The sequence below is a fragment of the Oncorhynchus nerka genome, linkage group LG20 (assembly GCF_034236695.1).
Source record: "Oncorhynchus nerka isolate Pitt River linkage group LG20, Oner_Uvic_2.0, whole genome shotgun sequence".
NCBI lineage: Eukaryota > Metazoa > Chordata > Actinopteri > Salmoniformes > Salmonidae > Oncorhynchus > Oncorhynchus nerka.
The window spans coordinates 91,035,814-91,061,522 of NC_088415.1; the positions used below are offsets into that span (position 1 = coordinate 91,035,814).

Below are 25,709 nucleotides of genomic sequence, written 5' to 3' on the forward strand. Positions count from 1 at the left end.
GGGTATTTTTCACTCTTCTATTTGTGGAAAGAAAACTCTGTAGGTTACTTCAATCGTGAGTAAGATTTGACACCACACACCTGCTTTTACACTGCCCTTGACATTGTAGATAAACACGTGGAATCTTTACAGAAACATAATACGCCCTATCATTGGCCATAGCGTGAATGGTCAGACGTCTACACTCTGTATATATACCGGGTGTCAACTCTCCAGTTTGTCGTCTGATTCTTTTTTTTCTATCTCGACCAGGGATAGACATGATGAGGTATCTAGTTCTTTTGGCCCTGCTGGGGCTGAGCCAGGCTTTCAACAACCCCCATGCCAAGCACGGCAGGCAAGCCATCGTCCACCTGTTTGAGTGGAAGTGGAACGACATCGCGGCTGAGTGTGAGAGGTTCCTGGCTCCCAAAGGATACGCTGGAGTTCAGGTATGTACTGTTGGAGAATGGATAACTTTTTCCTGTTTAGGTCAACTGGTCAAGAAAGACTCCATCCCCAGGGTTTATCCTACTGTACTCACCATGGTTGTTGTTATCCTTCCCCAGGGTTTATCCTACTGTACTCACCATGGTTGTTGTTCTCCAGGCCCAGGGTTTATCCTACTGTACTCACCATGGTTGTTGTTCTCCAGGCCCAGGGTTTATCCTACTGTACTCACCATGGTTGTTGTTCTCCTTCCCCAGGGTTTATCCTACTGTACTCACCATGGTTGTTGTTCTCCAGGCCCAGGGTTTATCCTACTGTACTCACCATGGTTGTTGTTCTCCAGGCCCAGGGTTTATCCTACTGTACTCACCATGGTTGTTGTTCTCCTACCCCAGGGTTTATCCTACTGTACTCACCATGGTTGTTGTTCTCCAGGCCCAGGGTTTATCCTACTGTACTCACCATGGTTGTTGTTCTCCTACCCCAGGGTTTATCCTACTGTACTCACCATGGTTGTTGTTCTCCAGGCCCAGGGTTTATCCTACTGTACTCACCATGGTTGTTGTTCTCCAGGCCCAGGGTTTATCCTACTGTACTCACTATGGTTGTTGTTCTCCTACGCCAGGGTTTATCCTACTGTACTCACCATGGTTGTTGTTCTCCAGGCCCATGGTTTATCCTACTGTACTCACCATGGTTGTTGTTCTCCAGGCCCAGGGTTTATCCTACTGTACTCACCATGGTTGTTGTTCTCCAGGCCCAGAGTTTATCCTACTGTACTCACCATGGTTATTGTTCTCCAGGCCCAGGGTTTATCCTACTGTACTCACCATGGTTGTTGTTCTCCAGGCCCAGGGTTTATCCTACTGTACTCACCATGGTTGTTGTTCTCCAGGCCCAGGGTTTATCCTACTGTACTCACCATGGTTGTTGTTCTCCTACCCCAGGGTTTATCCTACTGTACTCACCATGGTTGTTGTTCTCCAGACCCAGGGTTTATCCTACTGTACTCACCATGGTTGTTGTTCTCCAGGCCCAGGGTTAATCCTACTGTACTCACCATGGTTGTTGTTCTCCAGGCCCAGGGTTAATCCTACTGTACTCACCATGGTTGTTGTTCTCCAGGCCCAGGGTTCATCCTACTGTACTCACCATGGTTGTTGTTCTCCTACCCCATGGTTCATCCTACTGTACTCACCATGGTTGTTGTTCTCCAGGCCCAGGGTTTATCCTACTGTACTCACCATGGTTGTTGTTCTCCTACCCCAGGGTTTATCCTACTGTACTCACCATGGTTGTTGTTATCCTACCCCAGGGTTTATCCTACTGTACTCACCATGGTTGTTGTTCTCCAGGCCCAGGGTTTATCCTACTGTACTCACCATGGTTGTTGTTCTCCAGGCCCAGGGTTTATCCTACTGTACTCACCATGGTTGTTGTTCTCCTACCCCAGGTTTTATCCTACTGTACTCACCATGGTTGTTGTTTTCCTACCCCAGGGTTTATCCTACTGTACTCAGCATGGTTGTTGTTCTCCTACCCCAGGGTTTATCCTACTGTACTCACCTTGGTTGTTGTTCTCCGGGCCCAGGGTTTATCCTACTGTACTCACCATGGTTGTTGTTCTCCAGGCCCCAGGGTTTATCCTACTGTACTCACCATGGTTGTTGTTCTCCAGGCCCAGGGTTTATCCTACTGTACTCACCATGGTTGTTGTTCTCCAGGCCCAGGGTTTATCCTACTGTACTCACCATGGTTGTTGTTCTCCAGGCCCAGGGTTTATCCTACTGTACTCACCATGGTTGTTGTTCTCCAGGCCCAGGGTTTATCCTACTGTACTCACCATGGTTGTTGTTCTCCTACCCCAGGGTTTATCCTACTGTACTCACCATGGTTGTTGTTCTCCAGGCCCAGGGTTTATCCTACTGTACTCACCATGGTTGTTGTTCTCCAGGCCCAGGGTTTATCCTACTGTACTCACCATGGTTGTTGTTCTCCTACGCCAGGGTTTATCCTACTGTACTCACCATGGTTGTTGTTCTCCAGGCCCATGGTTTATCCTACTGTACTCACCATGGTTGTTGTTCTCCAGGCCCAGGGTTATCCTACTGTACTCACCATGGTTGTTGTTCTCCAGGCCCAGAGTTTATCCTACTGTACTCACCATGGTTATTGTTCTCCAGGCCCAGGGTTTATCCTACTGTACTCACCATGGTTATTGTTCTCCAGGCCCAGGGTTTATCCTACTGTACTCACCATGGTTGTTGTTCTCCAGGCCCAGGGTTTATCCTACTGTACTCACCATGGTTGTTGTTCTCCACCCCAGGGTTTATCCTACTGTACTCACCATGGTTGTTGTTCTCCAGGCCCAGGGTTTATCCTACTGTACTCACCATGGTTGTTGTTCTCCAGGCCCAGGGTTAATCCTACTGTACTCACCATGGTTGTTGTTCTCCTACCCCAGGGTTTATCCTACTGTACTCACCATGGTTGTTGTTCTCCAGGCCCAGGGTTTATCCTACTGTACTCACCATGGTTGTTGTTCTCCAGGCCCAGGGTTTATCCTACTGTACTCACCATGGTTGTTGTTCTCCAGGCCCAGGGTTTATCCTACTGTACTCACCATGGTTGTTGTTCTCCTACCCCAGGGTTTATCCTACTGTACTCACCATGGTTGTTGTTCTCCAGGCCCAGGGTTTATCCTACTGTACTCACCATGGTTGTTGTTCTCCAGGCCCAGGGTTTATCCTACTGTACTCACCATGGTTGTTGTTCTCCTACCCCAGGGTTTATCCTACTGTACTCACCATGGTTGTTGTTCTCCAGGCCCATGGTTTATCCTACTGTACTCACCATGGTTGTTGTTCTCCAGGCCCAGGGTTTATCCTACTGTACTCACCATGGTTGTTGTTCTCCAGGCCCAGGTTTATCCTACTGTACTCACCATGGTTATTGTTCTCCAGGCCCAGGGTTTATCCTACTGTACTCACCATGGTTATTGTTCTCCAGGCCCAGGGTTTATCCTACTGTACTCACCATGGTTGTTGTTCTCCAGGCCCAGGGTTTATCCTACTGTACTCACCATGGTTGTTGTTCTCCTACCCCAGGGTTTATCCTACTGTACTCACCATGGTTGTTGTTCTCCAGGCCCAGGGTTTATCCTACTGTACTCACCATGGTTGTTGTTCTCCAGGCCCAGGGTTAATCCTACTGTACTCACCATGGTTGTTGTTCTCCTACCCCAGGGTTTATCCTACTGTACTCACCATGGTTGTTGTTCTCCAGGCCCAGGGTTTATCCTACTGTACTCACCATGGTTGTTGTTCTCCAGGCCCAGGGTTTATCCTACTGTACTCACCATGGTTGTTGTTCTCCAGGCCCAGGGTTTATCCTACTGTACTCACCATGGTTGTTGTTCTCCTACCCCAGGGTTTATCCTACTGTACTCACCATGGTTGTTGTTCTCCAGGCCCAGGGTTTATCCTACTGTACTCACCATGGTTGTTGTTCTCCAGGCCCAGGGTTTATCCTACTGTACTCACCATGGTTGTTGTTCTCCTACGCCAGGGTTTATCCTACTGTACTCACCATGGTTGTTGTTCTCCAGGCCCATGGTTTATCCTACTGTACTCACCATGGTTGTTGTTCTCCAGGCCCAGGGTTATCCTACTGTACTCACCATGGTTGTTGTTCTCCAGGCCCAGAGTTTATCCTACTGTACTCACCATGGTTATTGTTCTCCAGGCCCAGGGTTTATCCTACTGTACTCACCATGGTTATTGTTCTCCAGGCCCAGGGTTTATCCTACTGTACTCACCATGGTTGTTGTTCTCCAGGCCCAGGGTTTATCCTACTGTACTCACCATGGTTGTTGTTCTCCTACCCCAGGGTTTATCCTACTGTACTCACCATGGTTGTTGTTCTCCAGGCCCAGGGTTTATCCTACTGTACTCACCATGGTTGTTGTTCTCCAGGCCCAGGGTTTATCCTACTGTACTCACCATGGTTGTTGTTCTCCAGGCCCAGGGTTAATCCTACTGTACTCACCATGGTTGTTGTTCTCCAGGCCCAGGGTTCATCCTACTGTACTCACCATGGTTGTTGTTCTCCTACCCCATGGTTCATCCTACTGTACTCACCATGGTTGTTGTTCTCCAGGCCCAGGGTTTATCCTACTGTACTCACCATGGTTGTTGTTCTCCTACCCCAGGGTTTATCTTACTGTACTCACCATGGTTGTTGTTCTCCTACCCCAGGGTTTATCCTACTGTACTCACCATGGTTGTTGTTCTCCAGGCCCAGGGTTTATCCTACTGTACTCACCATGGTTGTTGTTCTCCAGGCCCAGGGTTATCCTACTGTACTCACCATGGTTGTTGTTCTCCTACCCCAGGTTTCATCCTACTGTACTCACCATGGTTGTTGTTTTCCTACCCCAGGGTTTATCCTACTGTACTCAGCATGGTTGTTGTTCTCCTACCCCAGGGTTTATCCTACTGTACTCACCTTGGTTGTTGTTCTCCGGGCCCAGGGTTTATCCTACTGTACTCACCATGGTTGTTGTTCTCCTACCCCAGGGTTTATCCTACTGTACTCACCATGGTTGTTGTTCTCCTACCCCAGGGTTTATCCTACTGTACTCACCATGGTTGTTGTTCTCCAGGCCCAGGGTTTATCCTACTGTACTCACCATGGTTGTTGTTCTCCAGGCCCAGTGTTTATCCTACTGTACTCACCATGGTTGTTGTTCTCCTACCCCAGGGTTTATCCTACTGTACTCACCATGGTTGTTGTTCTCCAGGCCCATGGTTTATCCTACTGTACTCACCATGGTTGTTGTTCTCCAGGCCCAGGGTTTATCCTACTGTACTCACCATGGTTGTTGTTCTCCAGGCCCAGGGTTTATCCTGCTGTACTCACCATGGTTATTGTTCTCCAGGCCCTGGGTTTATCCTACTGTAATCACCATGGTTGTTGTTCTCCAGGCCCAGGGTTTATCCTACTGTACTCACCATGGTTGTTGTTCTCCAGGCCCAGGGTTTATCCTACTGTACTCACCATGGTTGTTGTTCTCCTACCCCAGGGTTTATCCTACTGTACTCACCATGGTTGTTGTTCTCCAGGCCCAGGGTTTATCCTACTGTACTCACCATGGTTGTTGTTCTCCTACCCCAGGGTTTATCCTACTGTACTCACCATGGTTGTTGTTCTCCAGGCCCAGGGTTTATCCTACTGTACTCACCATGGTTGTTGTTCTCCAGGCCCAGGGTTTATCCTAATGTACTCACCATGGTTGTTGTTCTCCAGGCCCAGGGTTTATCCTACTGTACTCACCATGGTTGTTGTTCTCCTACCCCAGGGTTTATCCTACTGTACTCACCATGGTTGTTGTTCTCCAGGCCCAGGGTTTATCCTACTGTACTCACCATGGTTGTTGTTCTCCAGGCCCCAGGGTTTATCCTACTGTACTCACCATGGTTGTTGTTCTCCAGGCCCAGGGTTTATCCTACTGTACTCACCATGGTTGTTGTTCTCCTACCCCAGGGTTTATCCTACTGTACTCACCATGGTTGTTGTTCTCCAGGTCCAGGGTTTATCCTACTGTGGTTGTTGTTCTCCAGGCCCAGAGTTTATCCTACTGTACTCACCATGGTTGTTGTTCTTACGGCTAATACCTTACATTTACTCTTCCCATATGAGTATTGATCATATGACTGTTGTATCACTAGCTACATTTCCATCCAATTTGCGACAGATTTTGTTGCGAACATTCAAAAATCCAACAATAAAAATACCAAGCATTTTCCCACCACAGAAGTATTTCCGTCAAATTGCCTTGTTGCGGATAAAAGTGCGTGACGAAGTAGTGCACATAAAAGTAACTTGTACTGAATAAAAAAATAACATTTAAATGAGTTTCCATCGCATTTTCATGTCTACAGATGGTTTCGTCACAAAGAATGTTGCGTTTTATAGCAAATGTGCCCACTGGTGTTGGCACGTGCTCTCTGCCCAACAGATGGCAGATACAGTCTACAGGATGAGATTATTATGGACAAAGGAGTAAGATTATTTTTACATGTCAAACAGGCAGCAAAACATCGATCACCAGAATAAGACACTCAGCAAAAAAGATTTTAGCAAACATTATGAGCACATACTACAGTTGCAATAGTAAAATATACATATATATATATATATATACAGAATAATAGATACAGATATATATAGAGAGAGTAATAGATACAGATATATACATACAGAGTAATATACACAGATATATATAGAGAGAGCAATAGAGTATTTAATAAGAATATTTCATTCATTCAGATCTAGGATGTGTTATTTGGTATATATATATACACTGCTCAATAAAATTAAGGAAACACCAAAATAACACATCCTAGATCTGAATGAATGAAATATTCCTATTAAATACTTTTTTCTTTTCATAGTTGAATGTGCTGACAACAAAATCACACAAAAATGATCAATGGAAATCAAATGTATCAACCCATGCAGGTCTGGATTTGGAGTCACACTCAAAATTCACGTGGAAAACCACACTACAGGCTGATCCAACTTTGATGTAATGTCCTTAAAACAAGTCAAAATGAGGCTCAGTAATGTGTGTGGCCTCCACGTGCCTGTATGACCTCCCTACAACGCCTGGGCATGCTCCTGATGAGGTGGCAGATGGTCTCCTGAGGGATCTCCTCCCAGACCTGGACTAAAGCATCTGCAGAACCACTCCTTTATTGGGGGCGTCTTGCTAATTGCCTATAATTTCCACCTGTTGTCTATTCCATTTGCACAACAGCATGTGACATTTATTGTCAATCAGTGTTGCTTCCTAAGTGGACAGTTTGATTTCACAGAAGTGTGATTGACTTGAAGTTACATTGTGTTGTTTAAGTGTTCCTTTTATTTTTTTGAGCAGTGTATATATATATACATATGTGTAGAGAGAGAGAGAGAGAGAGTAATAAATACAGAAATATATAGTGCAATAAATACAGATACTGTATATATAGAGTAATAGATACAGATATTTAGAGAGTAATAGATACAGATATATAGAGAGTAACAGATACGGAATGCACATCTTCATTTTCATCTATGTATATAGATATATCCAAAAACACATATCGATGTTAAATGTTGTTTTTTAAAGATTACTGGCTAACCCACTGATTCTGCTTCATGGTTGCCGCGCCCTGAGGTGATGTTTGAGTTAGAAATGTACCTATGCTGTTGCCTGATTCTACTTCATGGTTGCCGCGCCCTGAGGTGATGTTTGAGTTAGAAATGTACCTATGCTGTTGCCTGATTCTGCTTCATGGTTGCCGCGCCCTGAGGTGATGTTTGAGTTAGAAATGTACCTATGCTGTTGCCTGATTCTGCTTCATGGTTGCCGCGCCCTGAGGTGATGTTTGAGTTAGAAATGTACCTATGCTGTTGCCTGATTCTACTTCATGGTTGCCCCGCCCTGAGGTGTTGTTTGAGTTAGAAATGTACCTATGCTGTTGCCTGATTCTACTTCATGGTTGCCGCGCCCTGAGGTGATGTTTGAGTTAGAAATGTACCTATGCTGTTGCCTGATTCTACTTCATGGTTGCCGCGCCCTGAGGTGATGTTTGAGTTAGAAATGTACCTATGCTGTTGCCTGATTCTACTTCATGGTTGCCGCGCCCTGAGGTGATATTTGAGTTAGAAATGTACCTATGCTGTTGCCTGATTCTACTTCATGGTTGCCGCGCCCTGAGGTGATGTTTGAGTTAGAAATGTACCTATGCTGTTGCCTGATTCTACTTCATGGTTGCCGCGCCCTGAGGTGATGTTTGAGTTAGAAATGTACCTATGCTGTTGCCTGATTCTACTTCATGGTTGCCGCCCTGAGGTGATGTTTGAGTTAGAAATGTACCTATGCTGTTGCCTCTTCCCCTTAGATCTCTCCTCCTACTGAGAGTATTTTGTTGACCAGCCCGTGGAGACCATGGTGGGAACGGTACCAGCCAATCAGCTACAACCTGTGTTCCAGATCAGGAAATGAGAGCGAGCTCAGAGACATGATTACCAGATGCAACAACGTTGGGGTAAACAACAATAATAAAAACAACACACGCGTGATCATGAACATGACAAACTTCATATCGTCATAGAAGTCCACTGCTAGAGGTTAAGTAGGCTACTTTATCTCCTACTCTGCTCCCACAAACACACAGAAAAAAATGTAAATCACCATCATACTCAGACTACCAACCCAACAGAACCAAGTTCAACTGATGGTCTACCAACAAACCAAACCGACAGAACCAAGTTTAACTGATGGTCTAACAACAAACCAAACCGACAGAACCAAGTTTAACTGATGGTCTACCAACTCTTAACCAAAGTGACAGAACCAAGTTTAACTGATGGTCTACCAACTCTTAACCAAACCGACAGAACCAAGTTTAACTGATGGTCTAACAACTCTTAACCAAACCGACAGAACCAAGTTTAACTGATGGTCTAACAACTCTTAACCAAAGTGACAGAACCAAGTTTAACTGATGGTCTACCAACTCTTAACCAAACCGACAGAACCAAGTTTAACTGATGGTCTACCAACTCTTAACCAAACCGAGAGAACTCATTTTAACTGATGGTCTACCAACTCTTAAGCAAACCGACAGAACTCATTTTAACTGATGGTCTACCAACTCTTAACCAAACCGACAGAACCAAGTTTAACTGATGGTCTAACAACAAACCAAACCGACAGAACCAACAGTTAAAATCCTTCCTCCAGATCTATGTCCTGTTCAGTTTTCTCTGTGACACTAAAACCTCTCTCCTAATATTCCCAGGTTAACATCTATGTTGATGCCGTCATCAACCACATGTGTGGAGCTGGAGGCGGAGAGGGAACCCACTCTACCTGTGGAACCTATTTCAGTGCCAAAAAGATGGACTTCCCTTCCATTCCCTTCAGTGGCTTTGATTTCAACGAAGGCAAGTGCAAATCTGCCAGCGGAGACATCGAGAATTACAATGATATCAACCAGGTATGACTCAGTAAACACTACATTACAATGATATCAACCAGGTATGACTCAGTAAACACTACATTACAATGATATCAACCAGGTATGACTCAGTAAACACTACATTACAATGATATCAACCAGGTATGACTCAGTAAACACTACATTACAATGATATCAACCAGGTATGACTCAGTAAACACTACATTACAATGATATCAACCAGGTATGACTCAGTAAACACTACATTACAATGATATCAACCAGGTATGACTCAGTAAACACTACATTACAATGATATCAACCAGGTATGACTCAGTAAACACTACATTACAATGATATCAACCAGGTATGACTCAGTAAACACTACATTACAATGATATCAACCAGGTATGACTCAGTAAACACTACATTACAATGATATCAACCAGGTATGACTCAGTAAACACTACATTACAATGATATCAACCAGGTATGACTCAGTAAACACTACATTACAATGATATCAACCAGGTATGACTCAGTAAACACTACATTACAATGATATCAACCAGGTATGACTCAGTAAACACTACATTACAATGATATCAACCAGGTATGACTCAGTAAACACTACATTACAATGATATCAACCAGGTATGACTTTAGTTTTTTAAACACCAGGTAAATTCTCATTTGCATTGATATCAACCAGGTACACATGGAATAAACAATCAAGTCAATAACACAGTACAAAAAATGGGCAGTCTATATATGTGAAAAGGCATATCAATAATACAATTTTGCAGATTAACACTGGGGTGATAAATGACAGATGGTCATGTAAAGAGATATTGGTGTGCAAAAGAGCTAAATAAATAAATAAAAAAACAGTATAAAAACAGTATGAATATCAAAATGGGTGGACTGACTCTATGTACAGCTGCAGCGATCGGTTAGCTGCTCGGATTACTGATGTTTGAAGTTGGTGAGGGAGATAAAGTCTCAACCAGCGATTTTGACGTTCCAGTAACAGGCAGCAGAGTACTGGATTACAATGATATCAAGATACACCTGCTGGAGGTATGACTGACCAGTGAACTGAGATAAGGCGGAGCTTTACCTAATGGACTTGTAGATGACCTGGATCCAATGGGTCTGGCAGGTATGACTCCAGTAAACACTAAATTATGGTGGGTGGTATAAGGTGATATCAAACAGGTATGGCACTATGATAACTGCATCAGTTTGCTGAGTAGAGTGTTGGAAGCCATTTTGTAGATGACATCAACCAGGTATCAGTTTTACTAGGGTAAACAGTGAACTTTGTTGCGGAATAGAAAGCCGACTATTTGATTTTCGATTAGATGTTTGATGTGAGTCTGAAGGAGAGTATCAAGACCAGGTATGATGTCCACATATTCAAGTAAAGGGTGGTGATGCACTGCGGGTGCAGGCAGCGATCGGTTACAATGCATTTGGTTTTATCAAGAGCAGTCAGGAAGGATTGAGGCAGCTTTTGGAGGTTTTATCACTCAGGTTAGATAGCACAGTGTCGACGGGCCGAAAGTATATAGAATGGTGTCGTCTGCGTAAATCAGGGAATACCCAGTAGCACAATCATTGATATCAAAAGAGTCCAGGTATGACTCAGTAAACACTACATTACAATGATATCAACCAGGTATGACATTTACATTACAATTAAGTCATTTAGCAGACGCTCTTATCCAGAGCGACTTACAAATTGGTGCATTCACCTTATGACATCCAGTGGAACAGCCACTTTACAATAGTGCATCTAAATCTTTTAAGGGGGTGAGAAGGATTACTTTATCCTATCCTAGGTATTCCTTAAAGAGGTGGGGTTTCAGGTGTCTCCGGAAGGTGGTGATTGACTCCGCTGTCCTGGCGTCGTGAGGGAGTTTGTTCCACCATTGGGGGGCCAGAGCAGCGAACAGTTTTGACTGGGCTGAGTGGGAACTGTACTTCCTCAGTGGTAGGGAGGCGAGCAGGCCAGAGGTGGATGAACGCAGTGCCCTTGTTTGGGTGTAGGGCCTGATCAGAGCCTGGAGGTACTGAGGTGCCGTTCCCCTCACAGCTCCGTAGGCAAGCACCATGGTCTTGTAGCGGATGCGAGCTTCAACTGGAAGCCAGTGGAGAGAGCGGAGGAGCGGGGTGACGTGAGAGAACTTGGGAGGGTTGAACACCAGATGGGCTGCGGCGTTCTGGATGAGTTGTAGGGGTTTAATGGCACAGGCAGGGAGCCCAGCCAACAGCGAGTTGCAGTAATCCAGACGGGAGATGACAAGTGCCTGGATTAGGACCTGCGCCGCTTCCTGTGTGAGGCAGGGTCGTACTCTGCGGATGTTGTAGAGCATGAACCTACAGGAACGGGCCACCGCCTTGATGTTATTTGAGAACGACAGGGTGTTGTCCAGGATCACGCCAAGGTTCTTAGCGCTCTGGGAGGAGGACACAATGGAGTTGTCAACCGTGATGGCGAGATCATGGAGCGGGCAGTCCTTCCCGGGAGGAAGAGCAGCTCCGTCTTGCCGAGGTTCAGCTTGAGGTGGTGATCCGTCATCCACACTGATATGTCTGCCAGACATGCAGAGATGCGATCGCCACCTGGTCATCAGAAGGGGAAAGGAGAAGATTAATTGTGTGTCGTCTGCATAGCAATGATAGGAGAGACCATGTGAGGTTATGACAGAGCCAAGTGACTTGGTGTATAGCGAGAATAGGAGAGGGCCTAGAACAGAGCCCTGGGGACACCAGTGGTGAGAGCACGTGGTGAGGAGACAGATTCTCGCCACGCCACCTGGTAGGAGCGACCTGTCAGGTAGGACGCAATCAAGCGTGGGCCGCGCCGGAGATGCCCAACTCGGAGAGGGTGGAGAGGAGGATCTGATGGTTCACAGTATCGAAGGCAGCCGATAGGTCTAGAAGGATGAGAGCAGAGGAGAGAGAGATAGCTTTAGCAGTGCGGAGCGCCTCCGTGATACAGAGAAGAGCAGTCTCAGTTGAATGACTAGTCTTGAAACCTGACTGATTTGGATCAAGAAGGTCATTCTCAGAGAGATAGCGGGAGATCTGGCCAAGGACGGCACGTTCAAGAGTTTTGGAGAGAAAAGAAAGAAGGGATACTGGTCTGTAGTTGTTGACATCGGAGGGATCGAGTGTAGGTTTTTTCAGAAGGGGTGCAACTCTCGCTCTCTTGAAGACGGAAGGGACGTAGCCAGCGGTCAGGGATGAGTTGATGAGCGAGGTGAGGTAAGGGAGAAGGTCTCCGGAAATGGTCTGGAGAAGAGAGGAGGGGATAGGGTCAAGCGGGCAGGTTGTTGGGCGGCCGGCCGTCACAAGACACGAGATTTCATCTGGAGAGAGAGGGGAGAAAGAGGTCAGAGCACAGGGTAGGGCAGTGTGAGCAGAACCAGCGGTGTCGTTTGACTTAGCAAACGAGGATCGGATGTCGTCGCCCTTCTTTTCAAAATGGTTGACGAAGTCATCTGCAGAGAGGGGAGGAGGGGGAGGGGAGGAGGATTCAGGAGGGAGGAGAAGGTGGCAAAGAGCTTCCTAGGGTTAGAGGCAGATGCTTGGAATTTAGAGTGGTAGAAAGTGGCTTTAGCAGCAGAGACAGAAGAGGAAAATGTAGAGAGGAGGGAGTGAAAGGATGCCAGGTCCGCAGGGAGGCGAGTTTTCCTCCATTTCCGCTCGGCTGCCCGGAGCCCTGTTCTGTGAGCTCGCAATGAGTCGTCGAGCCACGGAGGCGGGAGGGGAGGACCGAGCCGGCCTGGAGGATAGGGGACATAGAGAGTCAAAGGATGCAGAAAGGGAGGAGAGGAGGTTTGAGGAGGCAGAATCAGGAGATAGGTTGAAGAAGGTTTGAGCAGAGGGAAGAGATGATAGGATGGAAGAGGAGAGAGTAGCGGGGGAGAGAGAGCGAAGGAAGGGACGGCGCGATACCATCCGAGTAGGGGCAGTGTGGGAAGTGTTGGATGAGAGCGAGAGGGAAAAGGATACAAGGTAGTGGTCGGAGACTTGGAGGGGAGTTGCAATGAGGTTAGTGGAAGAACAGCAACTAGTAAAGATGAGGTCGAGTGTATTGCCTGCCTTGTGAGTAGGGGGGGAAGGTGAGAGGGTGAGGTCAAAAGAGGAGAGGAGTGGAAAGAAGGAGGCAGAGAGGAATGAGTCAAAGGTAGACGTGGGGAGGTTAAAGTCGCCCAGAACTGTGAGAGGTGAGCCGTCCTCAGGAAAGGAGCTTATCAAGGCATCAAGCTCATTGATGAACTCTCCGAGGAACCTGGAGGGCGATAAATGATAAGGATGTTAAGCTTGAAAGGGCTGGTAACTGTGACAGCATGGAATTCAAAGGAGGCGATAGACAGATGGGTAAGGGGAGAAAGAGAGAATGACCACTTGGGAGAGATGAGGATCCCGGTGCCACCACCCCGCTGACCAGAAGCTCTCGGGGTGTGCGAGAACACGTGGGCGGACGAAGAGAGAGCAGTAGGAGTAGCAGTGTTATCTGTGGTGATCCATGTTTCCGTCAGTGCCAAGAAGTCGAGGGACTGGAGGGAGGCATAGGCTGAGATGAACTCTGCCTTGTTGGCTGCAGATCGGCAGTTCCAGAGGCTACTGGAGACCTGGAACTCCACGTGGGTCGTGCGCGCTGGGACCACCAGATTAGGGTGGCCGCGGCCACGCGGTGTGGAGCGTTTGTATGGTCTGTGCAGAGAGGAGAGAACAGGGATAGACAGACACATAGTTGACAGGCTACAGAAGAGGCTACGCTGATGCAAAGGAGATTGGAATGACAAGTGGACTACATGTCTCAAATGTTCAGAAAGTTAAGCTTACGTAGCAAGAATCTTATTGACTAAAATGATTAAAATGATACAGTACTGCTGAAGTACTGCTGGCAACTTTGTAGGCTAGCTGGCAGTGGCTGCGTTGTTGACTTTGTAGGCTAGCTGGCAGTGGCTGCGTTGTTGACACTACACTAATCAAGTCGTTCCGTTGAGTGTAATAGTTTCTACAGTGCTGCTATTCGGGGGCTAGCTGGCTAGCTAGCAGTGTTGATTACGTTACGTTGCGTTAAAAGAACGACAATAGCTGGCTAGCTAACCTAGAATATCGCTCTAGACTACACAATTATCTTTGATACAAAGACGGCTATGTAGCTAGCTATGACTCAGTATACACTAAATTATTATTGATATCAACCAGGTATGACTCAGTAAACACAACATGATTATTGATATCAACCAGGTATGACTCAGTAAACACTACATTACAATGATATCAACCAGGTATGACTCAGTACACACTAAATTATTAATGATATCAACCAGGTATGACTCAGTAAACACTAAATTATTATTGATATCAACCAGGTATGACTCAGTAAACACTAAATTATTATTGATATCAACCAGGTATGACTCAGTAAACACTAAATTATTATTGATATCAACCAGGTATGACTCAGTAAACACTAAATTATTTTTATCACAGTTTGACTCAGTAAACACTAAATTATTATTGATATCAACCAGGTATGACTCAGTAAACACTAAATTATTATTGATATCAACCAGGTATGACTCAGTAAACACTAAATTATAATTGATATCAACCAGGTATGACTCAGTACACACTAAATTATTATTGATATCAACCAGGTATGACTCAGTACACACTAAATTATTATTGATATCAACCAGGTATGACTCAGCAAACACTAAATTATTATTGATATCAACCAGGTATGACTCAGTAAACACTAAATTATTATTGATATCAAAAATAATGTTTCTCTTTTTATTGATATCAAAGGTATGACTCAGTAAACACTAAATTATTAATCTTTCAACAGGTTGACTCAGCAAACACTAAATTATTTTGATATCAACCAGGTTGACTCAGTAAACACTAAATTATTATTGATATCAACCAGGTATGACTCAGCAAACACTAAATTATTAATGATATCAACCAGGTATGACTCAGTACACACTAAATTATTATTGATATCAACCAGGTATGACTCAGCAAACACTAAATTATTAATGATATCAACCAGGTATGACTCAGCAAACACTAAATTATTAATGATATCAACCAGGTATGACTCAGTACACACTAAATTATTATTGCAGATCGAAACAGTTTGTAGGTGGTTCTGCGTTGTGTACTTTTAACAAGCTGCCACAACTGGAGGTCTGCTAGTTGAATTTTGTATTTATTTGCCCTGCACACGAAGAGACAACACACATTATGTTAACCCTTGGTGCGGTCCTAGCTCTCAGACACCTTGCTAGCTGAAGGTCAGGCAATTTTTAGACAATTTCACAAAATAATGTTTCTCTTTTTGTGGTTCATGCTGAATAGTGGTCTTCATTAAGACCACCTTCCTTTAACATTGGAAACCAAAATGTTTTAAGTCTAAATTGATTCAAGTTTGCTGTTTTACTTGTGTGATACAATGCAATTTGTGTTATTGTGATACTTTCAAACTGTCACTCTCTCAAGTTGGTAACGGACAAATGACGATAATCAGCTATAATTTATATCCCCAGGTGCTGATTGTCGTCTGGTAGTCTGCTGGATCTCCCCCCAACAAAATATAGAGAAAATATACATAACAAGCTGATCGACATGGGAGTGGCTTCAGAGTGGACCCAGTAAACAATATATAATTTATCATCTATAAAATCTGCACAACCTCACACCCCTGGTTCAACATCAATTCCTGTTCCAGGAGGTAATTATGTAACTCCTTGTTTTTCTAGTAATATACTATAAAATATCAATATCATTTATATACTATAAAACTATACTACTCACCCCCCAACACACAATATAATTTATATACTATACAACTATACTACTCACCCCCCAACACAATATATAATTTATATACTATAAAACTATACTACTCACCCCCAACACAATATATAATTTATATACTATAAAATTATACTACTCACCCCCCAACACAATATATAATTTATATACTATAAAACTATACTACTCACCCCCCCAACACAAATATAATTTATATACTATAAAACTATAATACTCAACCCCCCAACACACAATATAATTGCTTTGAGCATCTGAAAAACGTCTATATAGGACTGAATCCAATCAGTTTGTGTTCCATAACATGTAGACGTACCATCTACCATCCTCTTCCTCAGTCTTGGCATCTCCATTTGTAAATGTATATCTTCATCAGTGCTAAATGTTTTCTTCATTGCTTCCGTTTAGGTTATCGACATGGGTGGCGAGGCCATCCAGACCTCAGAGTACTTCCCCTTAGGCAGAGTCACGGAGTTCAAATATGGAGCCAAAATCGGAAACGTCTTCCGCAAGTGGAACGGCGAAAAGCTGTCTTACACCAAGTAAGATATGATTACATGAGTTAACATTCATACATTTTCATTGTAGTAATTTAGCAGATGCTCTTATTCAACAAGCAAACAACTCATTAAAGATGGATTCCGGCTATTTCTGAAATTTTCTCTGTTGATAAACAATATCTGAAGCATAAACACAGTGATGTCCACGCACTGAAGAAAAGAAATCTACTTAAAGACGTCGTCCATTCAGAGTTGGTCTGATGGTCTAATGGTCTGACGTGATGTCATCGGCCTCCCCCCTTTGCTTGAGGAACAATACAAGAGCAATAGATAGCTAAAGAGGAAAGCCCCCCCCCCCCTCATTCACTTGTGCCATGTCATGAGGATACCTGGGCCACCTATTAACATGTGCTTTTTTCAGTAAATCTGGTGTCAAATGAGGTGGAGTGGCACTTTAACTAATTTCCTCAAACTCATTTAATACATTGTTAAATACAAACTCATAATATAACTTTTATAATTATTATATATATATATATATATATATATATATATATATATATATATATTATTATATTATTACTTATCACATTGTGTTTGTGAATATTTCAAAGATACAGTTGATGTATGTGTATTTTGTAAGTGGCCAAAGTGTGTGAATTTGTTAACTTTGTCATTTTCCTAAATCATTTCGATGTGTGTATTCCAGGAACTGGGGTGAGGGCTGGGGCTTCATGCCCGACAGCAATGCTCTTGTGTTTATTGATAACCATGACAACCAGAGAGGTCATGGAGGAGGTGGAAACGCCATACTCACCTTCTGGGACGCCAGGTACCCTCTCACTACACCTCTCTCTTACATCCAGATCTTTCACTACGCAACTTTGCCAATATCCATTTTAACAACATACAGTACTTCCTTCCTTTTAAACTTCTTCATGTTAATAACATATAGTACTTCCTTCCTTTTATACTTCTTCCACTACTGTAAACATATTTTATGAGAGCTGAAGGAAGTACACAATTTATCTTCAGGAAAATTACCTTTTCTATATTTCATACCGATCCCCCACCGATGACATCAATGCATGATTAACAGAAAAAATAACAATTATGAAAACAACCATTATTTGAGGATTCATCGATTGTTGACTCACCTGCAGGATTTACAAGATGGCCGTGGCCTACATGCTTGCCCATCCCTACGGAGTGGCCCGTGTGATGTCCTCCTTCCGCTGGAACCGCGCTGATGACTGGCAGGGCCCTCCCAGCCACGAAGATGGATCCACCAAGGATGTCCATGTAAACGCAGATGACACCTGTGAAGACGGATGGGTGTGTGAGCACAGGTGGCGCCAGATTACGTAAGTCCTACAGCGAACAAAGGCAGGTATTGATGTACATCACAGGATGTTTGTGGCACATTGGGGAGGCGGTTAGCCTAGTGGTTAGAGCATTGGACTATTTAACCAAAAGGAAGCCAAGCTGAGCTGACAAGGTCAAAAAGCTGACAAGGTCAAAAAAAAAAAAAAAAAATAATCTGTCCATCTGCCCCTGAAAAAGGCAGTTAACCCACTGTTGCTAGGCTGTCATTGAAAATAAGAATTTGTTCTTAACTCACTTGCCTAGTTAAAAAAAACATTAATTTAGGGAGGATGGCTTGTGCTATCTCAAAAGATCAGAATTGGGCTGACTTTGTAATTGGGGAAGTATTTAGACCCCTTAACTTTTTTTCCACATTTTGTTACTTTATAGCATTGTTCTAAAATGCATATATATAAAAATTAAAAATAAATAAAAATATATATATCTCATCAATCTACACATAGTACCCCACGATGACAAAGTGAAAACAGGTTTTTAGAAACAAAAACAGAAACCCTTATTTACATAAGTATTCAGACCCTTTACTATGAGACTCAACATTGAGCTCAGGTGCATCCTGTTTCCATTGATCGTCCTTGAGATGTTTCTACAACTTGATTGGAGTCCACCTGTGTGTAAATTCAATTGACTGGACATGATTTGGAAAGGCACACACCTGTCTATATAAGGTCCCACAGTTGACAAAAAAATGTCAGAGCAAAAACCAAGTCATGAGGTCAAAGGAATGGTCTGTAGAGCTCCGAGACAGGATTGTGTTGATCTGGGGAAGGGTACCAAACCATTTCTGCAATATTGAAGGTTCCCAAGTGGCCTCCATCATTCTTAAACGGAAGACGTTTGCAACTATCAAGACTCTTCCTAGAGCTTCCCGGCCAAACTGAGCAATCGGGGGAGAAGGAACTTGATGGTCACTCTGACGGAGCTCCAGAGTTCCTCTGTGGAGATAGGAGAACTTGATGGTCACTCTGACAGAGCTCCAGAGTTCCTCTGTGGAGATAGGAGTACTTGATGGTCACTCTGACAGAGCTCCAGAGTTCCTCTGTGGAGATGGGAGAACTTGATGGTCACTCTGACAGAGCTCCAGAGTTCCTCTGTGGAGATGGGAGAACTTGATGGTCACTCTGACAGAGCTCCAGAGTTCCTCTGTGGAGATGGGAGAACTTGATGGTCACTCTGACAGAGCTCCAGAGTTCCTCTGTGGAGATAGGAGAACTTGATGGTCACTCTGACAGAGCTCCAGAGTTCCTCTGTGGAGATAGGAGAACTTGAAAATAGTTGCGCAGTGACGCTCCCATCCAACCTGACAGAACTTGAGAGGATCTGCCGAGAAGAATGGTAGAAACTCCCAAATTACAAGCGTTGCCAAGCTTGTAGCGTCATACCCAAGAAGACTAGAGGCTGTAATCACTGCAAAAGGTGCTTCAACAAACTACTGTGTAAATACCTATGTAGATGTAGAATTTCAATTTTACAAACTGACTTGTTGGAAAGGTGGCATATTATGACAGCGCCACGTTGATAGACACTTAGCTTTTCAATATTCTGCTGCCAATGTTTGTCTATGGAGAATGCATGACCGTGTGCTCGATTTAATACGCCTGTCAGTAACGGGTGGGGCTGAAATAGCCGAAGCCACTAATTTAAAGGGGTGTCCACATACTTTTAACCATGTAATGTATCATAGACACATTTAAATCAACACATCTTATTCACCGTTCATTCCACTGACCGTAGCTACTAGGAACAGTTTTGGCTGTTGCGGTTCTGCAGAAGAAAACATAACCATGGTAATAGATTCCCTCTTTGTCTTCTGTCTGTGTAGGAACATGTTTTGGTTGTTGTAACCATGGTAATAGATTCCCTCTTTGTCTTCTGTCTGTGTAGGAACATGTTTTGGTTGTTGTAACCGTGGTAACAGATCCCCTCTTTGTCTTCTGTCTGTGTAGGAACATGTTTTGGTTGTTGTAACCGTGGTAATAGATTCCTTCTTTGTCTTCTGTCTGTGTAGGAACATGTTTTGGTTGTTGTAACCATGGTAACAGATCCCCTCTTTGTCTTCTGTCTGTGTAGGAACATGTTTTGGTTGTTGTAACCGTGGTAACAGATCCCTCTTTGTCTTCTGTCTGTGTAGGAACATGTTTTGGTTGTTGTAACCATGGTAACAGATACCCTCTTTGTCTTCTGTCTGTGTAGGAACATGGCTACCTTCCGTAATGTGGTGAACGGACAGCCCCATTCCAACTGGTGGGATAACGGAGACAACCAGGTGGCCTTTGGACGCGGTAACCGTGGCTTCATTGTCTTCAACAACGACGACTGGTAATATACTGTAACACCTTGGTTAATAATGTCTATACTGTAACACCTTGGTTTAATAATGTCTATACTGTAACACCTTGGTTTATAATGTCTATACTGTAACACCTTGGTTTATAATGTCTATACTGTAACACCTTGGTTTATAATGTCTATACTGTAACACCTTGGTTAATAATGTCTATACTGTAACACCTTGGTTAATTTGTTGGCTGAACACCTTGGTTTATAAGTTTGTTGGTTAATAATGTCTATACTGTTTGGTTTATAATGGCTATTCTGAACACCTTGGTTTATAATGTCTATACTGAACACCTGAAATTGACTGACTGATTAGTTGACTGGTTGGTTGATTGATTTACTGAGTGGTTAATTGATTGAATTCAGATCAACTTCACTCTTAGCTCTCTACTTCCTGTGTTTCAACCAATCAGGCACCTGGATGTGACTCTTAACACTGGCATGCCTGGCGGCGCCTACTGTGATGTCATTTCTGGCCAGAGGTTAATAATGTCTATACGGTTTATAATGTCTATACTGCACCTTGGAAGACCATCATACTGTAACACCTTGGGAAATATAATGGCTATACTGTAACCCACTTTATAGATCAGCAACACCTTGGTTTATAATGTCTATACTGTAACATGGTTTATAATGTCTATACTCAACACTGGTTTAAAAAACAAACACTATAAACATAAACAAACAATAAAATGTACTGCAAACTGAACTTCTGTGGTGGATTGGTTTTGTTTTTGCTGTTATGTGAAGGCTTGGTCAATGCTGAATCTATCTCAGCAGATGTCCTTTAACATGCTTGCTGATTTATAGGGAAGCAGGTTAACGGTCTTGATTTGAGACAGACACATAAGTAGTTGAAGCTATACACCTTAACTTTGACACTTCTAAGTTGACTTAGGAAAATGGATGGTCACAATGACATTAGGTTATTAGTACAACACTAAGAAGCTAACATAGCTATTCCTGTGTTTCAACCAATCAGGCACCTGAGAGAGGCATGTCTCAAGATGGTGTGCCAGAGGGAACTATAATGTCATTTCTGGAGGGACGGAGCGCTGAAGACCATCAACGTCGGGGACGATCGCGCCACTTCAAGATCAGCAAATGAGGCCTAGAAGAATTGTGTCCCTTGTCAAAGTATAAACATAAACAAACAAAAAATCTTGACTAATTATTGGTTTTGCTTTTGCTGTTAGATTCAACTGAGATTCCATCTGAGATTCTTTAACATGAGATTCAACTGAAGATTCACTGTCTTGATTCAACTGAGATTCTACTGAGATTCTACTGAGATTCTCACTGAGATTCTACAACACTAAGAAGCTTCTCCTGAGTATTCCACTGAGATTCTCAAGATGATTCCACTGAGATTCCAAATGAGGCTGAGATTCTGTCCCTGAGATTCTACTGAGATTCTCCTGAGATTCTCCTGAGATTCCACTGAGATTCCACTGAGATTCCACTGAGATTCAACTGAGATTCCACTGAGATTCAACTGAGATTCTACTGAGATTCTCCTGAGATTCTACTGAGATTCTCCTGAGATTCCACTGAGATTCCACTGAGATTCCACTGAGATTCTACTGAGATTCTACTGAGATTCTCCTGAGATTCTCCTGAGATTCCACTGAGATTCCACTGAGATTCAACTGAGATTCCACTGAGATTCTACTGAGATTCTACTGAGATTCACTGAGATTCCACTGAGATTCTACTGAGATTCTACTGAGATTCTACTGAGATTCAACTGAGATTCTACTGAGATTCTCCTGAGATTCCACTGAGATTCCACTGAGATTCCACTGAGATTCCACTGAGATTCTACTGAGATTCTACTGAGATTCTCCTGAGATTCTCCTGAGATTCCACTGAGATTCCACTGAGATTCTACTGAGATTCTACTGAGATTCTACTGAGATTCCACTGAGATTCCACTGAGATTCCACTGAGATTCTACTGAGATTCTACTGAGATTCCACTGAGATTCCACTGAGATTCCACTGAGATTCTACTGAGATTCTACTGAGATTCTACTGTGATTCCACTGAGATTCCACTGAGATTCCACTGAGATTCCACTGAGATTCCACTGAGATTCCACTGAGATTCTACTGAGATTCCACTGAGATTCCACTGAGATTCCACTGAGATTCTACTGAGATTCCACTGAGATTCTACTGTGATTCTACTGAGATTCTACTGAGATTCTACTGAGATTCCACTGAGATTCTACTGAGATTCTACTGTGATAAGGGCTGTAGATTCCCAGAACTTCTTTTGTTTGTTTGTATTTTACTCCCTTCTTTCTCCACAATGTCGATCTTGTCTGATCGCTGCAACTCCCCAACAGGAGGCATATAGGACAAACATTATTATTTGTTTTACCTAAAGGGGTCCATATATTCTAAATCAAATAGCTAAATGATCCTTGATATGACCATCTGAAAGAAATTCCATATATTAGCTGAGTAGAAACCCCCCATGGATGAAAAAGGGAGTATAGTAGAAAAGTCAAAAGTTTGGACACACCTACTCATTAAAGGGGTTTCCTTTTTTTGGGACTATTTTTTACATTGTAGAATAATAGTGAAGACATCAAAATAAAGAAATAACACATATGGAATCATGTAGTAACCAAAAAAGTGATAAACAAACAAGCTATCCTTTGCCTTGATGACAGCTTTACACACTCTTGGAATCCTCTCAATCAGCTTCACCTGGAATGCTTTTCCAACAGTCTTGAAGGAGTTCCCACATATGCTGAGCACTTGTTGACAGCTTTTCCTTCCCTCTGCGGTCCAACTCATCCCAAACCATCTCATTTGGGTTGAGGTCAGGTGATTGTGGAGGCCAAGTCATCTGATGCAGCACTCCATCACTCTCCTTCTTGGTAAAATAGCCCTTACACAGCCTGGAGGTGTGTACAGTCGTTGTCCTGTTGAAAAACGAAAGATGGTTCCACTAAGCGCAAACCAGATGTGATGGCGTATTGCTGTGGTAGCCATGCTGGTTAAGTGTGCCTTGAATTCTAAATGAATCACTGACAGTGTCACCAGCAAAGCACCCCCACACCATCACACCTCCTCCTCCATGCTTCACGATGGGAAACTCACATGCGGAGATCATCCGTTCACTTACTCTGTGTCTCACAAAGACACGGTGGTTAGAACCAAAAATCTCAAATTTGGACTCAACAGACCAAAGGACAGATTTCCACCGGTCTAAAGTCCATTGCTTGTGTTTCTTGGACCAAGCAAGTCTCTTCTTCTTATTGGTGTCCTTTAGTAGTGGTTTCTTTGCAGAAATTTGACCATGAAGGCCTGATTCACGCAGTCTCCTCTGAACAGTTGATGTTGAGATGTGTCTGTTACTTGAACTCTGTCAATCACTTATTTGGGCTGCTATTTCTAAGGCTGGTAACCTTAAACTTACAGTAATGAACTTAATGAACTTATCCTCTGCAGCAGAGGTGACTCTGGATCTTCCTTTCCTCATGAGAGCCAGTTTCATCATAGTGCTTGATGGTTTTTGCAATTGCACTTGAAGAAACGCTCAAAGTTCTTGAAATGTTCAGAATTGACCGATCTCCATGTCTTAAAGTAATGATGGACTGTTGTTTCTCTTTGCTTATTTGAGATGTTCTTGTCATATTATGGACCTGGTCTTTTACTAAATAGGGTTATCTTCTGTTATGACGCTTCAGTGAATTGGCTAGCAGAGATGTGAACAACCCCCCCATCTTAGGAGGGGGGGGGGTAGTTTTACAACCTTACAACCACATTGTAAATACCACAGAGAGTCTCTCTGACCATGCAATTGAGAGAGAGTTTCACAGTAAGACAAAGTGATTCTCCCGCCCAATTCTACTACGTTCCAGAAATTGAGAATGAAACAATATTCAAATCAAATCAAATCAAATCAAATCAAATTTATTTATATAGCCCTTCGTACATCAGCTGATATCTCAAAGTGCTGTACAGAAACCCAGCCTAAAACCCCAAACAGCAAACAATGCAGGTGTAAAAGCACCTTTTATTCCTTTTTTGGAGAATGTGTAAACGGTCGGTGGAGAAGACAGGTACGACTCAGTCCATTTTGTTTCATGTTTGTGACCTCATGAAAGACAATCCAGCCACATTACCCTAACTCTGTTTTTACAGGTGCCTCAAGTATGAGGTTAGCATCTAATTCTTGTATAAAATGAATGAGTAAAGATTAAACTATTTGAAAAATGATCAAATGTGATGTTAATAACTTTTAAAATGAGAAAATTGTCTTCCCTGATGAGTTTAACTACGAAGTCAGTAGCCACACCCACGTGAATAGGCATTGGTTGGAAATGATGAGCCAACCCCTTTTCTTCATTTCTATAAGAGCCCCTGTGACCCAAGTCACGTTGGACTAAGCCAAACCCAGCGCGTGGTTGCGGATATCCACTCTACATAACAATAAGTCAGGTTCCGAATAGCGTGAGGATTTGTCCTCACATTTAAAAGGGCTAATTCTAATGTCAACCATACAGGCCAGGAAATGTGGGAGCTTGCGAGAAATGTTATAAACTCTGAACCGTTGATCACTCAAGAAAAAGTCCTAGATGACAGCCTAACAGACTGCAGCTGGAAAGGTAGGAATTCTAGTACGTGAACACTGACCAACGTGAACGAATCTCCAGAGTGAGATGACCCTCTCAGACCACGTGAACTTTTAACACGACGTCCCGGAAGATTTCAACAAACGACAGAGCAAACCAGAGCCTCACATCGCCAGCTTCACGTAAATACGATGCTTTTCCAAATGAGCGATCGTTAGTGGCATATGTATTTATGTGAGAATAGCTTCCCAGGTCCTATAGAGACCAATGTTCCTTAGCCTTCCTCCCCAAAACCCCCTTCTCTTCTCTCTGAATCTACCATGTTATAACCCAACTGTTTTTGTTTAGTCAACTGGGAACGGTATAATGTTATTATGTATTGTATATTCTGTAATTGTTTAATTACTTAGTAAATAAATAATTGAGCCAATTGGTGTATAATTTATAGTAAAGGTAAAGGGTTCGTGCAGATAACCAACAATTTGCGACATTCGGATGTGACTGACAAAGGTAATAATAATAATTAATTGACTAATTCTATTTCTAATTCATTAATTAGAAGACTAATTGATCAGATATTAAAGTA

General features: G+C 43.2%; 1 protein-coding gene across 1 annotated transcript; it reads left to right on the top strand.

Annotated features, from left to right (window-relative positions):
• The first annotated feature begins 204 nt into the window (after positions 1-204).
• On the top strand, positions 205-21,564 carry LOC115103393 (pancreatic alpha-amylase 2a5-like). Its single transcript, XM_065006099.1, has 10 exons — positions 205-431; positions 8,379-8,525; positions 9,282-9,482; positions 16,156-16,206; positions 16,716-16,849; positions 17,517-17,639; positions 17,971-18,171; positions 20,387-20,512; positions 20,944-21,012; positions 21,516-21,564. The coding sequence occupies exons 1-10, from the start codon at positions 261-263 to the stop codon at positions 21,562-21,564; spliced, it is 1,272 nt and encodes a 423-aa protein (XP_064862171.1). The 5' UTR covers positions 205-260.
• The last annotated feature ends 4,145 nt before the right edge of the window (positions 21,565-25,709 follow it).